The following is a 19,083-nucleotide window of genomic DNA, read 5'->3' as shown; positions in this document are numbered from 1 at the left end:
TTTACAGGGAACAGAAATGGTTTTTAAATTATATAGTCTCCAGTCTGATAATTGAATCAGGGGAAAAAAGTGAACATGAGATGTGAATCATCAAATTAGCACTATCTGAACACACACTTTATTATCTAATATATATATTATGAATAATTTCATCAGTTAAAAGCAGGAATTAATTTTTAGCATGTCATGCTGTGACCCTTTTTACATGGACAATCAGAGGTTGTTTATCATCATTTCCTTGGACAGTTTTATTTAAGAAATCCACATCTTAAGTGGGAGATGCACATTTTTCAACATCTATTTGATCAGGTCAACAGATAACATATTCTAAGAATCCTTTTTTAATGAATATTATCTGAATGTGACTGTATTGTATTTTTTTTTTTTCTGGCACAAGCAGAAGAGTAATGTATATGACTATGATTTAAGTATAAACCCTCTATGACCCCACTGAAGTTAATTAATCTACTCATGCCTAAAATTAATTAAGTTAGGATCCTATGTGTTTCTGTTGACAGACTGTGGTATAGACTAGTACAATGCTCCTGTGTCTTCCATTATAACTCAAAATTAAGCATAGCTGTTTCTAGAACACTTATAATAAATTATTATCAAGTGTAAAGTAGTTCCCAGAAAATACTGTGTCACCCCACAGTCTGTCTTCAGTGCTAATATTAGTCATAACTTGGCTTGTGTTGAGTGTCCTCTGTAAACCTTTTACTTCTGTACTTTGAGAAGCATTTATAAATTCTCCACCGAGATCTTTGCAGGCAATACATCGTGCAGCAAGGACACTTTTTCTATTGGCCTGATAATAGCTTCTCTCATGCTAACCATAGTGTCTTGCAGGTGGAAGAGATTACATCCTCTCAGAGTAGCTTCTTCATAAGCTTCCTCAGTAGTCCCCTAAATTTGAGTCTATTCCTAGGTGTCTTCACAGTTTTGCCCTTTCAAATTTGGAGGACACTTGCATCACAGTTGTGGTTTACACACAGGAAGATACCAACTGCCTGAAAAGCATACTTTGCAATCTTTGTACCCCTGAAGAAAACTTGTATCACGAATTGACAGTGAAAATAATAGTTAGCTGCTACTGGACTTTGTCAGGACTGTTTCCACTTTGTTTAACCTCTCTTTAGTGCCCTTATCAGAACACACTCTGTGTGACCAACTGTGACCATTACTCACACTGAATTTTCCTGTCAGCTTTTCTTCTAGGATCCAGTTTGCAATGGGGACACTTTGAATCACAATTGCTTTTCTAGGCCCAGTTCAGGCATTTCTTCCAGCTAAAACTTCTTCCCTAGTTATATCACTAGGATCCTGTTCCAGCCTTGCTTCCAGGAGAGACCACTGTACTACTACATGACCTCTAATTCTGCCTGCATACTGGCATATGCTCTCTTCCATCTCTCATCTCCATGTGGCCATATTTCTTCAGGAAGACTTTCATCAATTTTGCTTTCAGATCTTTAATAATGCCTAGTTACATTTTAGGTTCCAAAAGCAATGTGAATCTGTGGGCCAAACTAATAATACTGGGTTCTTTTTACCAGCAATAGCAGTTTCTGGAGAACAGAAGGATCTTAATTTTTTTAGGCAACTATAATCTCTTACAGTGAAGGACACAAACTTCTGAAATTTAATTCTCTATGGTTCTTGATAGTTCAGTGTACGCTGAAATTTACAAAACTGGAAAAAAATACTAAGTAATTTTCAGCTTTCTACATAGAAAAGGTACTTGTTACCTGACTCTTCAGAGAAGTTGTTGGAAAATCAATTGTTGCAGCTTTTGTTTTTTTAATTGATGTATGGAGTGGCTAGAAACTTGGTCAGTTGAGAAAGAAGCATAACACTGTTTTATGTTTACATACAATGTCAGTGTGTTCAGCAGCTTAAAGTTTGTGCCTAACAGTAAAATAAACCACTTGAATAAAAATGAAACTGTTCTAGCTCTTTCCTTTCTGACCTGATTAAAATAGATTTTGAAAAAACTGTCATCAGACATTTTAATTAACATGTATTGTTTGAATAATAATTTCAAACTCTGTCTTTTTGTCTTTGTTCATTTGTTTTGTTTGTTGTTTGTTTTTTTTTTCCCGTCACTTATTTTTCTGTTCTAATCATTTTAAACTGGGATGTGTAGGTGGCAGTAGGGGAAGTAGTGAAAGTGACCAATGGGGAACATCTCCCAGCTGATCTCATCAGTCTGTCATCAAGGTTAGAATAAAGTAGTTGCACAGGATATGTGTATGTGGGTCCTCATAAACCAAATACGAATAACACTGCCATGTTGATAATCTTTCCTTTGCAATTCACCTTTCTCCAACAAAACCTACATATTTATAAAATTAGAAAGGGTTCTTTTATCAAGTACAAATCATTAAAATGAAAATACACAATAACACTTCAAGAAGTTAAAATTGTTTCACTCGTCTTGGTTTTTACACTACCATCATGAAATTTTATCAAACAAGTTGTCATTGAATAAACACAGTTAAACACAAGGTTACATGTACGTTTAAGAGGAATATACATGTTTCTACCAACTCGCTATTTTCAGCAAAGAGTATAGTTTAACATTGGTGGGACTGGTAGAGGACCCTCTGCACAAACTTGGATGTTGCACAATCTCTGCTGCATGTGGTGGCAAAAGCAGCGTTGTTCTTGTGTATTGTGACAAAATGCATGTTTCTTAGACATGTCAGCTTTATGCTATTGTCTGCACTCTTACCACACTTTGTTTTTTTCCCTAACAAATCAATGGGCCTGCCTTGATCTAACTGTAACTTACTTTGGAGGTCACTGTCATCTGCTACAGTTATTGCAATTAAGCATGTGTCTCACTTGAAATGTCTTTGCTGCCTTAGTTTAAAAGTGCTTTACAAAAGTATTGTTTGGTTTTTATTGTTAACTAATTAAAATGTTAGAATTGTGAAAACATCTTACACAGGTGGTTCCATCTAAATGGACTAAATAAAAGTTATTTATACTTTTAGAGAAGTTTGCCAAGAATGAAACAGTAGGCTGAATGTACCTTTTGATAAGTTTTCACATTTTAATGCTTGTACTTTACAAAATTGTATTAAAATAACCTACTTAATATTATCCTGCAAATAATCTAAAATTAAGTCATCTTAGCCACTGTTGCATTAATAAAAGAAATTTTAAAAATAATTGATGTTCGAATTTCATGGTAAAAGGAAAACACTGGAAGCATTAAAATGGTGTAGAGAGTAAAAGTAAAGTGTAGCTGGTCCATTTTATTTTTTTAAGTGTTAAGGGGTCTTTATGACTTACTTTATCCTTTTCAGAATCAAAACTTCTTTCTGTCTTAGATTTAAATAGTAGGTGTTCTGTCCTCATGCCCAGAAAATGGGAGCTGACTGGAGTAATTTAGAAATTTCTTGGTGTCTGTCAGATAGATGATGCATTCAAGTAGTAATATTCTGCATGAACTTAGGACTTTTAATTTATAAAAAAGCTTTTGAAATGGCAGAAGAAGGATATATTTCAAAAACTGTATTATGTTATCCATAATTTAGACTTCTTTTGTAAGAAAACATTTTGCCGGGAAACTTTTGTGTCTTAAACTCCTGCTGTCTGCCATAGTAAGCACAACAAATGCACTACACTGTGCCCATATCATAATCTCCTGTGTAAATATAGAACACTTTTTCTGTGTACAGTGCTTTTATCAATGTTTTGTTTAATAAAATAGGCTTTGGCAAACTTCTCTGAAAATGTTAGTTTTTATAACTGTTTATTTTTATTACTATTAGTTTTTATAGATTTGTCTGTAAATTATTCTGGTTTTTGAAGATTTCGTAAGACAAACCTGTTTGCATAAATAAGTATTACAAGATTACAGGAAGTTTATGGATTTTGCCATTATAATTTTGAATTCAGGAGTTTTTTTCTCTTAATAGTGAACCACAGGCCATGTGCTACATTGAAACATCTAACTTAGATGGTGAGACAAACTTAAAAATTCGACAGGTAGGAATTTCATTTTTGAGAATATTTCTAATACTATTTTTATCTGTTACTGCTTATAAAAAACATTTATTACACTAATGGATGTTTTAGAAGACTTCGAAATTTTAGTGGTTTGAATAAAAAGCTGTGGATTATTGGCATCATAAAAGTGAAGGAATGAGTGGTTACTCCTAAGTCATTCTTTGTGCTTTGTTTTAGGGCGTTTCTTTGGGAAAATAGGTAGAAACATAAGTAGTTTGGGTACTGACTTTTTTTTTTGAGAGCAGATGATGAGACAGAAGCCCTGAAGGAAGCAGCTGATGAGGCCAGTATTGTCCTTCAGGGACAGGTAGGGAATAGCAGATTTTGACTGAGTGTGCTGTCACTATACAGGGACATTCTTTGTGATGGGTTATGACCCTGTCTTTGTAGTGGTACTTTCAGATGCCAAGGTGACGTTTTCACTGTAGCACCCTGTTGCAACAGTAAAGTGTAGCTGGTCCATTTTGCTGCCATAGGGATGATTGCTTTCTGGTCTTGCTCTTAGATTTATAATATGTAGATATGTTATCAGGTACTGTTTTTTAATGTCATGACAAATGAATTTTGTTTACAGGGTTTGCCACTAACATCAGACATCAAGGACACAGACAGCTTGATGCAACTCTCTGGCAGAATTGAGTGTGAGAGCCCAAACCGACATCTCTATGACTTTGTTGGAAACATCAGACTGGAAGGGCATGGGTACGTGAATACAAGGAAGAAGATATTGGGAGACTCAGTCTAACAGCAGACAGCTAATGTATTCTTAAACTACTGAAGTAAAAATATGAATAGTAAATCTTTTTTTATGTATTCTCTGCTAGACTATTCTTTTGAAAAACTAGAAGCATAAGACCTTACTTCGAATGTCTACAACTTGAATTGTTTTACTAGTTGTCCTTCAGAAAGTGTTAGTTATTAATAATGGAAGAAACTGCTAATCAAATTCTGACAGTTCTGAAATATGTACCTAGTAACTCACTTATTAAGCATGTCATCTGTTACAGAAGCTGAATAGAAATGATTTCTTGCCTTTTTTTTTTTAAATTGTTCTTTTCTTCCATTTGTCTAAGTGTGGAGTGGAACAGACTCCATGGCTATATATCTCAAATTCTTCTAATTTGGTAGCTGAAAAACGTTTAATGCCTTAGTTTACTGAAAGTATGTTCTTTAAAAATAGAAAATGTTCACTTAAAATACACATGCTTGTACAACTGCTTAAAAAAAAAAAAATCTTAAAATACTGAAAAGCCTACCAAATACTGATATTCAGAGTCCTCTGTGGATTCACAGAAGATTTATTGCTAGATACAGAATTTCTGAATCCTTCATTCCCAAAGATTTACAGTATTTCTTATTTATTTGGTAGGTATTTATTTCTCCATATCCAGTATTATTAATGTTTGTGGTTTTAGACTGATACATATAGTACTAACTAATCACTAAATATCTTTTATTTTTCCCCTTAATATTCCATTTTTCATTTACTGATTTCTTGCAGATGCATTCTAGGATTTTTCAGTCCCAAGAGTGTGGATCTATTATAATTCCACTGTTCTTGTCATTAAGAAGACAAAAACATTTACCTGTAATTCTTCTCTGAAGGTAATAGTTATAGCAGATCCACACATTCATTCTTCCTCCCTGGCTAGAAGGAAAAACATACTTTCCTTTTTAATCTAATAATTTAATTTTAAAAATATGATTAAAAAATAAATATTGAATATGCTGATGGCTATTATGCCTCAAGAATGTGTAGGAGGATGCCATCTGCTGGTCAAGAAATTTTTCAATTGAGAAATTCTGTTTTGGAATACTTTGCCTATAGTTTCTGTATAGTAGGATAGTTTCAAAAGTGTGGTTCTAATATAATATTTACCTTCAGTGAAAAAGAATTGTAGGTAAGTAACTCTTTTTGAATCTTGGCCTTAGTTCAACCTGAAAAATTAGGGGTTATGTTCTTTTTCTGCCCATAATAGGGGGAGTGCAAATTCATCTAATTCATATTTATTTGTCCAGGTCTTTAGACCTTCTGACCACATTATCTAGGTGCAGCAGCTGTGGTTTACACTTTATCCATTACCATATTAACATACTTGCAAAAGCAATAGAGGAAACTGAAAATGTATCTCCGTCTTCTTTCACTTAATTGGAGTTCCATAAAAGTTGTATATTGTTGACCTTCTCAGTCTTTTCTTTTTCCCTTCATGGGAGAGGAATTTTGCCTTTTGGCTAAATCTGTGAACTAAAAGAGGCAAAAGCTTTGCTATCCTCAGCCTTTGAGTGAGTTAACTCTAATCGCCAAAGTGTGCAGGTCTTTATTATGCTTATGAGTATACAGCAGCTTTGTTCTAGTCCATGAAGACAATTAGCTAGAGAAAGGAGAAAAGTTCTTTAGCCTGGTGTATATGAACCTGTGACTTGACAGTGGCTTGGTGAATGATGAGGGGATTCTGCAAAACAAGGTCAGATTCTGGTTATCCAGGCTTAAATTATATGTTTTCCTGAAGACATTCCTAAAATTTTGGATAAGAGTGCAGTATACTTGTTAACAAAAATATTTTGTTGTGTCAGTTTTCACATGTGTCTCAGAAATTACTAGCTCTTAATATACACCCTCTGCCAGGAGAGTATTCTAAAAGCATTTCTCCCCATTGAGAACATCCCTTACCAAATGCAACCCAAGCATGTTGGTGACAGTAGTAGTTACGTAAAATGCAAGAGAAATAAGATGTGTTGGATCAGTTTTAAGAAGGCTGAAGCTGGGAAATAAGACACTTGCGATCTCTGTCAAGTCATTGCACCATCACTTAATTATGAGGGGAGTGTGATCACAATATTGAGTATTTGTCACATGACACCTGGCAGATCTGGGCTTTCCATACCTTGACAATACTCTTTGAGCTACCCATAATGTAACTAAATATCATGGCTTTTTCAGATGCTTTATATTTTATATATCAGAGATACAGCTACTGTTCTTAATCAGTTAATTTGCGATCTTAATAATGTGCTGATTTCTAACAAGTAGAGGTAGTAGTTTTAGGTAAAAATTCCAAACACTAGAGCACTTTTAACAAGTGTAAACTGCCAGCTGGTATTTACAGAAAGAAAAGTACCGAAACAGAGCATGTTTGTCTGTGGAAAAGAGTAATAATTATCTCAAAATTTTGATTTTTAAGAAAAACTTTACCTACATTACATGTGTAAAGACAGCTGTCTGAATTTAAGACAATTAAATGTTTCCCATGTCTTTGAAGGGTATGTTGCTTCTTCACTACGCAGTTTTAAAAGAATAACAGAACAAAATATACCTGGTTTTGCAGTTTAAAGTAGGCACATGAAATATTATTGTGAATGTTAAATAACTGTGTTCATAAAAGATGGTTATTTCACTAGAAGAGTGGACTAATTTGAGAGTTAAAAGAAATTACTTCATTTGAAAATTGCTTTGAAAATCAATTTTGTAAGAGATCATTTAGGAAATAATTGATAATTGGTAATCATAAATCACAGAAGAATTAGATATTTTTCCTTTCAGTATGCTTGGTTAGTAGTACCATATCAAAATTAGTAGTTCATAATAAAAATTAAGTGGTAAGTAATATTTTTGAAAACTTAGATTTTTGACCTGTTTTTTTATCTGTTAAGTTTTCTCTGTCCAAACTCCCAAGAAGTTAAATGTGAAAATTACGTTCCTTACCTATTAACAATAATCATGTAAATATTGAGAAATTAGTTTTAACATCTGCTGATTATGTTTATTCATGGACATTGATTGTTTAGTACTAAAATGTAAAACTTCTTAATTCTAGTACTGTTCCGCTGGGATCTGATCAGATTCTTCTACGAGGAGCTCAGTTGAGAAATACTCAGTGGGTTCATGGGATAGTTGTCTATACTGGACATGACACAAAACTCATGCAGGTTTGTCACTTGGATTTTGCCTGACCTGTCTGTTTTATTACCTTAATTTACCATCCTGTGGTACAGAAACACAGCGTGATTCAATATAGTACTAACATGCAAGTAGTAGAGCATCTTTCATATGAATTAAAAGCAAGAAAAATAAAGCAATTTCTTTTTATTTTAGTCACTTAGTCCCCAAAGGAGTTTTTCCAGTAATAAGCATATTCATTGATTCTTTCTTGTAACTTGTGCTATGAAAAAACTCTTTATTAGCAAGTTCTGTTATCAGTTTGTCTTTTTTTATTTTTGACTGCTCCTAAAACTGTCCTCTTGTGGGGCTTTCTTTCAAGGACAAATGTAATCATTCTTGTCAGAAAACAAATTGAGGAGGGAAGAGACTGAAATTACTTCACCTAATGTGTTTTGAAATATCAGAATTGAGATGCACCTGTTGAGAAAAAGGAATTTCAGATTGGTCATTCATGCTTTATTTATTGCTTTTCTAATTTGTTAAATAGTTACTTGAAAAAGTGTGTCTGGATTAGAAACTGTCTTCTATTGCACTTACAAGGTGTATGCACATTCATTTTTAAGAATTAAAATTCTTTTAACTATTAGTGTTACCAGTGTTCTGTGTGATTGTTTAAACTTCTTGTGACACAATTCTAAAGCTCCAATTCATAGATTTATAAGCTGCTAGTTTTTGGTTTTTTAAAGTAAAAGAGTTAGGGCATTTATGATGATGATGTATATGGAAGAATATTTAGAAAAGGATACAGTGACATGTAATTTGAAAAGATGAGGTAACCTTGTTATCTCATCTAATATTTAATAGCTGCTGTTGTTTTTTGTCTTTTGCAGAATTCAACAAGTCCACCTCTTAAAATGTCTAATGTGGAACGAATTACGAATATTCAGATTTTGATTTTGTTCTGCATCCTTATTGCCATGTCTTTGATCTGCTCCATTGGTTCAGCTATATGGAACCAAAGGCATACTGGAAGAGACTGGTATCTTGATCTAAATTGTAAGATCTAAAACACTATATTAATATTTTAGTACTCACTTGCCTTTCATATTTGGAAAGGAGGATGATTACCTTCCCTTGCAGAGTGTATTTTTTTGTCAATCTCTCTTCTTTGTTGACCAAAGTCATTGGGCTAGGTATATCACAGCAGGTATAAAATTTGCCTTACTGTGCCATCTGACTTCTTGCTAATTCAGGAAGGGCAAGATGATCTGCTTGTCTCTACTTCTTTCAGGTATTCCATGTCTGCAGCTCAGCAAGGTCTGCATCAGCATTCCACTGGCATAAAGAGTCAGCTCCCTAGACATCAGAATGAAGCCTCTTCGAGCTGTTACCAGTAGATTACACTTAAAGCTGCAGTGACATTTCTGAATTTTTAAACTTGCTTGTCTTAGGAAGTGATGCTGTGGCTTTATAGTTTTTACTGTATAGGGGTTTAACTAAGTAATATCAGAACTTAATAGACTTCTCCTAAAGAAGGTAAAAGAGGCAGGAGAGGTCTCATCTAGAATATTACACTGGGCAGTTGCATGTAAGGTGTATGCAGGGCAGTGTGATGTTACACAGGCCTTCACAGCAGCATGTAACATCCTGACAGTCTGACCCTCTGTGTGGAAACAAGATTTGAAAGAAGTTTTCATGAATATACTTCGCAGTCAATTACTCATGTTTTCAGAATTTCTTAGGGGCTTTTTTACTTAGGCAGAGCCAGAACCTAAGCAAGGCTCCTGAGTACAAAGCTTCTGAATGTAGTTAGCAAAGAGGAGTTTTTTGGGGTTTTGGTAAGTTCCAAAAGAAAAATCTTGAAGTTCTGATTTGAAGGCACTCCTGAAGTTTCTGTGTCTGCGTTTATGATGAATTTTGCTCCCCTTCTTTTTGATGCTGAGAAACATATTTTTTTATTAAGAAACTCAACTTTCATGTTTTCCTAGTGAGGTTAGAAAAAGTGAAGCAGTTCATAGAATATTGACAATATTCACAAATATCAAAGAAGGACATCAGATGTGCTTCATCTGTGCATTTTCTTTTTTTTTTTCATTTCTGGGAAATATAAAGGTTTTAGGAGTGTGGTGGCTATTATATAGTTACCACAGTAGTGAAGCAATTCATAAATTATTGTTCTTCCTGAAAAAAGAAACATGAAATGTTTCTATAGGCATTGATATTTTGGTTTGTGTGTTCTCAACTGATTATCCATTTATCCATGTCAGTTTGTTTTCTGATATATGTCACATGATTAAATGAAATTGTTTTGGGTTTTATAAGGCATGTCCTTTGGCTGTATTCAGCATATGGTTGTTCTGATACAAGATGCTTTTAATATGCAAGAAGCATTTTATTCCCCTTTCCCCTTAGTTATTTAATTTTTTAGCTTCCTGGTCTTTTAGACAAGTACTTCATTTGATGATTCAATTGATGAAAGTCTCCAAAACTTTCTTTCCTGGATCTTAGAGTGTTACCAATCCACATTGGACAGACAGTGGAAACATATCTGAGGCTGTTTTTATACATCTAGGCAGGCTCCATCTTTCACCCTTTTGCTGTACTGCACAGCAGACTTCCCCATTCTCATCTTCTCTGAGGTGCCACTGCTAGAGTTATCTTTAAAAGAAAAACTTAAAACTTTAAAGGAAAAAGTAGTATAAAACTTCCTGTTTTACATATTAATATTCAAATTTCCAGTTGTTTAGAACTTTCATTAAACCCTCTGATTTAATATCTTCCTTTCATGGGGTGTGAGGTTACCTCTTTCATAGTATTTTGCTCTGTTGAGGGAGAAAAAAGTGGATGGAGAAAAAAATTCATTCCACTATATATTTCCCCTTTCAAAATATAAAACTGTAATATTTTGAGTTAAGAACCTGGTTGCTTATATATTCCAGATTTTGATCTTAAAATGTAGCAAAAGAGGGAATGGCTGGTAAATTTGCTCTTCAGAAATTAGAGATGATTACAAAGATTGCTGAATTTGAACTCTGCTATTATAATAGAGATCCTTAACTCTAAGGAAGATCTTAACTATAGACAAGTGTTATTGTAATTAATTCCAAATATTCTTCTTAGAACATTTTAAAAATCAGCTGTTAATTTGATATTTTGAATACACTACATATATATATTTCTAACTACAGTGTCAAATATTTATTTGATTACTTTGTTTTTTGGCAGATGGTGGAGCAAGCAACTTTGGATTGAATTTCTTGACTTTTATCATTCTCTTCAATAATCTTATTCCAATCAGCTTGTTGGTTACACTTGAAGTCGTTAAATTTATCCAGGCATATTTCATAAATTGGGTAAATATTATTTTTATAATATGCATTGATTTCTAAAATCAAGTGTTTCACAAGTAAGTGAAATGATGGATTGCTTGTCTATGTACACATTTTTTTCAGACTTTTTCTACGTGCTGTTTATTTATTATTAGTGGAATCTGAGGAGGTAATAATAAATTATTTCATTTAGTGCTCTTAGAGCTGCATCAGATTGACTTTTGGAGCATGTTTGTTGTGATCCACTAATTATAGAGGAGCAAAGTGAGCCTTCTGTGGATTGCTACTTCAGGTTTGAATATTCCCCAAAGCATGATTAAAAGCAAACGAGTTTAAAGTTGATACCCAAGAAGTGATATATTTTGTTTAACAGTAAATGAAAGAGAAAGAAGGAACTAGAAAAAGGAGGTAAGGGGACAGGAAGAGTGAGAGAGACAGATTAAGTAGAGATATATCACCTCACCCCTCTGTGGGTGCCAACAATGTGTTGTTAGTCCTCTCCATCTGCTCTTCTTGGTGGTGAGGGTCCCTGTCCAAAAGGCATAGAATTCAAAGGATTAATATTTAATTAACCAGCCTGGTTCAGGCCATGTGGAAACATCTAGGGCAAGTTTGACACTGTCTCTGGCAAGACTCTGGGTCAGTTGCATCATTTTGTACATGTGCAGTGCTCTGAGGCAAGGCCTCAGGAATGAGTCTGAGGAGAACTCTGGGGCTCTTTGATGATTGTGACACCCCCTCAGCTACCCCTCACATGAATGTCCTGTGGATTTGGCTTTCCTGGGCTTTCCTGAGCCAGTTTGTGTGACAGAGGTGGGTGTTCACTACCTTTGACCAGTGGTTGCACCACACACCCAAGGCCCTCCTCTTCCTTCTCCACCCTTGGTGGGGGGGCAGTCTGTGCAAACCTGGCAGCACAGATTGAGAGCTATGGCCTCCCCCAGCCCAAAGCTAGGGGAGCATGATTTTTGGGACAGTTCCTGGGCTTGGCCCTGCTGTGGATTCTCTCCCAGCCTTATCTGTTTCTTCCCAGGCCTGAGATGATTGAACAAAAGTGTCACTTTATCATACCTCAAGTTCTCTTAGGCAGCTTAACTCATAGTCCAAGGTTTCATTCAGGAGGCCCATTCAAGGTGGGCTTTGGTGGTGCAGCTTTTCACATCAATGTTTAAACCATGAACTATAACATTTCAGTCTCTGTTTTTCTGCTTTTACTTTCTCATTATTTTTATTCAGGTATTAGTTTCATTCAGAATGATCAGAAAACTGTATTTTGCAGTGCTGGGGAGTTTTGTTCAGTTTCTTATTTTCTTTGCAGACTTTGGCAGTTTACTTTGGTATTTTGCTTATTATCTTGTTTTCCAAGCACCACCCTAGTTTAATGGAGTGGAGTTTATTGTACAAAAACAGTGTCTGCTAGTATTATCACTTGTGAAATATATAAAGATAATTTTGGCATCCTTTAGGGTTTTTTTCTTAATGAATTAGTGGGGAAAAAGAAGGGTTTAGTCTGTTTGAGGTGGGAGTGAGATATTTTCCTTAAAGCCACATAAACATGCCTTCCATTTATCCATGTTTTTCTGAATGTAAATTTATCGCAGCATTCTGAACACTTTATTCTAATTCCTTGATCAAATGTTTGAAATAGATTTGTATGTGTGTGATATGTCATGGAGATATAGATAAGAATGCAAATGAAATAGCAGATGAAGCAAATGCTTTATTTTAAAAGTTAAATACTTTTTTAAACAGTCAGCTGGTTTTGATTTCTTTATTATTTTTGCGGGCTGTAAAAGAAACTGTTAAAAAACTGGAGAATGCAATGAAATTCTTCCTTAACTGTCTGTATTTTTAAATAAATATTCAACAAATACCCGTCTTGAATGTGTAGATTGCCACTGTTTATAAAAGAAACCAGAAAGGCAGTTTTAACTTCTCTTCCTGCCCCAGTTTCTCCTTATGAGAGATTAGTTGCCTTTAATTTATTCTATACTGGGACTCTGGACATTTATCTTAAGTAATATTTCTCTCTGTGTGTAGATTATATTTGCATGGAGAAGTTGGTCGTCTGCAATCTGTTGCATTACATTACCATGTTTGACAATGTTTTAATCTTTTACTGTATTTAAAAACAAACTCTGATGTTTATTTAACAAGTAGGAGTAAAAGAACACCATGCGAATTGTATCTTACATTTATTGTGTACTCAAATTTATCTACATGTTTTAATCTCAAGATATATTTATCTTGCTATTTAGAAATGACTGGTTGTGCAAAATGACTTGTTGCTAAATCATTTTAAATGTGTGGGTCAACAGTTTTTCAGTAATATTGATCACTAGAAATAATCTGAGCAAAATCACCCATGAGAAAATCTTATTTCTTCTGGAGACTCTTGGAAGTGATCTGATAGTGTTTGTGGCTTCCCATGTTGAAAGAATCTTAGGTAGATCTATTAATGTTTGGTCTTTTCTTCTACATTTAACTTTTCTATTTATGTGCTAGATTTTTTGGAAGAAGTTTTGAAAGACAGGTTTTTAAATATATGCACTATTTTTTTATCTCTAGGACATAGACATGCACTATGAACCTACGGACACTGCTGCGATGGCTCGTACTTCCAATCTCAATGAAGAACTTGGACAGGTAGATAAAATAATTACTGGTTCTAAATCTGTATTGAAATTATTCTTGTCAGAATTTATTTTAAAAAATATATTTTTGCTTTAGTATTTGCTTATTTCTATTCTTTTTGTTTTGTCATATATTTTTTAAAAAACTTTGCAGTAGGAGATAATTAAAACCAGTATTACATGAACAATCTCTGTATCAATGTGCATATAATCACAGAAGATTGAAGTGTATCAATAAAGTTACAAAATCAAAAGAATTTTGAACATTAAGGCTGTCTGTGGTACAAAATTTAGTCTCAGTATATACACTTATAATAATGTGTGTCTTCAGTATATCTTATTTTTTCACGTTCTCTGCATTCCTCAGAAAAGACAGTGAGTATCTTAGGGTTGAATCACACTTCTATACATGTCTGTTTTCTTGCCACTGAAGACTGGAAGCCATGAATGGAGTGGGGGTTCATGGCTGAATTAAACCTTGGAAATTTGGGCTTAATTCTTTGTGCTTTGGAGTTCTCTTTTAATACTGTAAAATCAGTTCAACTTTTCACAAGACATCACTTGTTATATGTTGTTCATGATTAGGAAGGATGACTTAGTACAAGCGTGCCTGGGGCACAGAGTGTGCTTCTAGAAGAACTACACATGTTAATTGATCTTTCAGTCAGTTGTATTTGCAGTCTGGCTTTAGAAACATGCTAAGCTTTCTGGTACACTGATGGTGAGCAACTCTTGCTGTGGAAAATAAATTACATGCTCATTTAATTGAATTGTATTATGAACACAAGTATGTATGTTCTTGCATTTCTTAACCTAGAAGTTTTCATCTTTATTTGCATGGGAAAGTAAAAGAAAGTCTAGATTTTCAAAACCAATAAATTATAATTTGGTTTTAACCATATAGCAAAGCTGTCCTAGGGACTAATATTTAAGAGATGTGCCTTTTGGAAAAACTGAAGGTTATGTTCTATGACTGGTCTACATAGAGGAATACAGGGTCTTTGCCTGCTGAGTTTTCTGCATGTATGTGCAGAAAATTTTATTCTTTTCCTGGCTTTGAAGGGGGGAGTACAAGCTCCTCTAGTGGGAGTGTCTTTGTTGAATCTTAGCTTTCTGTCTGTTTCATTTTACAGTTTTTTTCTGCTTCTGCAGCTGTCCTGTTATTCACATTCCCACATTCTTTCCTTTTGACTTCAGTAGTTTTTGTCTTCATTTCTTAGGATTCTCATCAAATTCTCCTTCACCATCAAGAGTTAGTCAAGGCTTCTTGGAATCTCCACTTTCATTTTTTCACCAGATGCTTAATTTGACCAGATGTTTGTAGGGAGACAAAAGGAATCTACTAAAAAGAGTAGGTTTCTTCTTTGAAGTACATGAGGGTTGCACATAATAAAGAGATTTCCCCCAAGAGATTTTCAGGTTTTAAGAAAGGCAAAACTTTGGTGTTGGGAAAAAGTTTGAATTTTCTTAGCTGCAATTCCCATTTTCCCATTGTGCCCCCACAAAAAAAAATTGACACAATTTGGAGCATAAAGAAAATACAGAAAGGTTTCTTCTAACTGCTGATTTGATTAAGGCATAATTCCTCAGAAACATTCTTACTAATGCATGGCTTTTTTAGTTTCAGGTATAATGTAGTAAGTTCCTAATTAAGAATCCTTGTATTTTAATTTTTTTTAATTAAAAATAAATTTAATTAATTGAAGTTTACCTGTGACTCATAGAACTTTTGGTTCATCACAGATGACCTCATTTCTTCATATATTAACATTTTTCTTAAGATTAGGTTTAAACAAAACCTAAAAATATCACAGGTTTATGTACTTCAGCTTTGAATTTTAAAATGCTTTATCTAGTAGTTTCTGGAAGAGAAGGGTTTATAATGCTAGGGAAATAGGAGATCTAGTGTAGGAAAGAATGTATTTCTCCTTTCCCTGTAATTTGGCATTTCTGAACTGTTGCACTTTTACTAACGTTTTGGCTGTAAGATATTTCTATGTCAAAAAGATCCATTTAGAAATGCATATAGATACTTCTCTTGCCATATTGCATTCTGTCCAAAGTTTAATGTTTTACTGGCAAAGTCTTTGGTCTGTCAATAGTTTCTTATGCTTCAGCAAAATGTAGAGTGAGGGGTGGTTGTGTACACCACCATGCACTGAAGAAAGCTTGAGTGTCCTGACAACTCAGTTGGTTGATTTCTTTGGAAATGGGTATGAGGGCCGTGCACCTGCCATGTTTATGTATTGTTTTTGTTGTTGGCTTTTTCTCCATAAACTGAAAATTGCAGAACAGGTAAAAATATTTCATATGCTGATAGTCATGAATCGTACTAGATATGTCATTAAGTGCTGAATGTTGATGTATAATGGATTTTATCATTCATTTAGGTCAAGTACATATTTTCGGACAAAACGGGTACCCTGACATGCAATGTCATGCAGTTTAAGAAGTGTACAGTAGCAGGAATTGCATATGGGTAGGTATTTAATATACTTCTTCATCTGTGTGCCTCTGCCTGTCCGTATGTACCCATGCATTAATAAAGTAGCTAAACTTACACCTGAAAATATCAACAAATTAGTCAGCTTTTTGTGACTATAAAATGTTACTTAGAAGAGACAGGATCACTTCTGTCATGATATCTCTTTTTCCAAAGAGGAACAAAATTAAAGTTGAGATACCACAGGCTTTCTGCTGTGAGGCAACTTCAATATGCATGTTTTTGCCATCGTTTACCTTGTTTAATGTTATTAGAAACAAAAGCCTGAGGGAGACTTGCAAAAACGTGGTTTGTTATAGTTGCTGAAGAATCAATAGAAAGACCATGTATTTGCAATTTTCATTATTATCTAGGCACTAGCAAAATAGTTGCAAAATGGGGTTTTTTTTGTGATTTTGTTTTATTAACTAACTACGTTTTTTAACACATGATCCAATTTTTTAGCATTTGTGATTCTTTCTCCTCTCCCTGTTCTATTTTTCACTTGCTTCTTGTGCAGCCATTGCCCTGAGCCTGAGGATTGTAGTGTTCCTTCAGATGATTGGTAAGCTCTAAAAATCATTTAGCTTCTGCTGTTTCTTGGAGATTCAGGTTTAAAAATACTGAGCAATATATTTAGAGTTGGAGCTAAATGTGAGATAGTTTACTTCTCAGAAGTTATTTCAGCATTGAATTCATGCAGACTGACCATCTTACACAAAGTCACACCATCCAAATTCTGTGGCATTAGGTTGAATTCTCTGGAATAGAATCTCTAATAGGGTCCCTGAAATATAGTCCTGACAGTCCTGGTACAATTCAAAATTACTTATTGGAGAGAAAGTTTTATCTTTTTTTTACATATCTAGTACTATGGTAATTTTAATCACACTTTTCTATTGTTAGTCAGTAATATGTTAGTAATAATCAAAAATATGCTTAGAAAAAAAATCCATATTTGAGAGTGAAAAATATGTAATGTTATTGTTGCTATTTTACTTCCTACAGATAGTTTTAGAATATTAGCACTACATAGTTCTTAACTGGAAGTAAAATAAGAGGACCCAAATACACTTAGGGATAACATTAATATCTTAACTGGGACTTCAGGAAAGAAAAGTCCTGGCTTCCTTTCTGCTGTCATCTACATGAAGCCTTGTGCTTCTTCATCATACTTTCTTAAACTAAATATTTGCAATACCATTCAAAGTAAGTTCAGATACAGCAGAGAAAAAAATGTCATTTACAGTCTTTAAATTATCACTATTTTATTTGTTGAAAGTGACAACAAGACAATGTCACACAAAATTGGAATGTGTTGTCATCTTTTGTTGAAAACATTTGAAGGAAAAAAAATCTTTGCTAAATTAGAATTAATAATTATTTGTTTAGATAGAAAAAAAAAAACACCCTGAAAAATTCCTGCTGCAACACATAAAATGTACTACACATGCACACCCTGAAGTCTTACCTGACCTAAATATATTCATTTGATGTAGAATGAAATTCTAAAGATGTTATGTATGCTGAACTTATATGCATATACAATATATATATGCATATATATACATATGCAAAATATATATATATACACACATACAAGTATTTTCATTAAAACAATGCAGTGCTTACATGAAATTAAGCATGCTTGCTTATAAGCCATTAATGAAAAAGACTGGTTTTGACTAACTCACATAAATATCTTTATGAGCACATCTGAGACGGATAAACTGATATCTGAACTGTAGTATAAAAAAAAAAAAAAACAAAACAACCCAAACCTTTTATAGGCAAAGAATATATTAGAAACACTTATAAAATATGATACTGAAAATTTCCTGGTGTCTAAATGTATTGCAATTAATAAAATCTGTTTGTGGCAGTAACATTTCTAGCCCGAACATGGCTAATATATCTTCTTTTCTTTATTTTGTTATTAGAAAGAATTGTTTTCTACTTTGTTACATCTTACACCTGCAAATATTTTTCTGTATTTTAGCACTGAGAATCTGGTAAATTTATATCAGAAAGCTTTAAGCAAACAAAGCTTAAAGCTTAGACTCTAAAAAAATATGTGTCTGAAGGTGTTAATATTTGGCACTTCAAGATCTATTTGCTTTGCATTTAAAAAGTATGTCTTGGTGAAGAAGAATGCTTCAAGTTTTCACTTAATTATAGTTAGAAAAGTAGTCCTCACATGGCTGTACAGAGCAGGTTTTGCATTTTATATTCCTCCATGGTACTTACTGCAGGACTAAAACAGCTCACCTTTGGTTTTCATTTTAGCCTGTCTTTGATGTAAGATGGCTTATTCTTCAATTTAAATCACCAAATGTAGTTATTCTTTTGTAAGATTACGTAATTCAAAGGAAGACTCAAAGTAAATGAAAAAAAAAAATTCCTTCAGCTGGATTCACTTTTCAGCACTGTTTTGTTTCACTCAAATTCAGTCATCTAGATTGTCTTAATACTTAGCTGTAGTATTAAGACTGTAGCTGTAGTCAGCTGCAGTAACAAATCTTCCTGGAAGTATCTACATTTTTGAGTTCTCACATTCAGCCAGAATATTTGTGCAATTTGGGAGATGTCAGTGTATGACTTTATTTCTCCAGAACCATCTCCCCCTTGCATCTCTGTTGTTGTGTCTTCTTTATCTTTCAGTTTCATATGTTCCTTTTTGATCATAAGTAATAGAAAGTAAACCCTCTGCATGCAGACTTCTCTGATGTCTGAACTTGT

At 33.9% G+C, this 19,083-nt stretch overlaps 1 protein-coding gene across 8 annotated transcripts in view; it reads left to right on the top strand.

Moving 5' to 3' along the window:
* ATP8A1 (ATPase phospholipid transporting 8A1) overlaps positions 1–19,083 on the top strand; it is a 102,849-nt gene that overhangs the window by 18,158 nt on the left and 65,608 nt on the right. For 2 of the 8 annotated variants that reach the window (XM_005517747.3, XM_088056117.1), the window contains 8 exons: positions 3,930–3,999; positions 4,595–4,722; positions 7,836–7,947; positions 8,791–8,956; positions 11,126–11,253; positions 13,798–13,875; positions 16,253–16,341; positions 16,865–16,909. In XM_005517747.3, coding sequence (XP_005517804.2) covers positions 3,930–3,999; positions 4,595–4,722; positions 7,836–7,947; positions 8,791–8,956; positions 11,126–11,253; positions 13,798–13,875; positions 16,253–16,341; positions 16,865–16,909 — 816 coding nt within the window. Of the gene's footprint in view, positions 1–2,146; positions 2,221–3,929; positions 4,000–4,594; positions 4,723–7,835; positions 7,948–8,790; positions 8,957–11,125; positions 11,254–13,797; positions 13,876–16,252; positions 16,342–16,864; positions 16,910–19,083 lie in introns of those variants that run through there. The other 6 variants (XM_005517748.3, XM_088056118.1, XM_005517746.3 and 3 more) reach the window with 5 other exon arrangements.

This window comes from Pseudopodoces humilis, chromosome 6 (assembly GCF_049639895.1).
Source record: "Pseudopodoces humilis isolate 2021_Gansu_Grassland_sample_001 chromosome 6, ASM4963989v1, whole genome shotgun sequence".
NCBI lineage: Eukaryota > Metazoa > Chordata > Aves > Passeriformes > Paridae > Pseudopodoces > Pseudopodoces humilis.
Note: the sequence above shows the minus strand (reverse complement) of the source record. Positions and strands in the feature narration are given on the sequence as shown.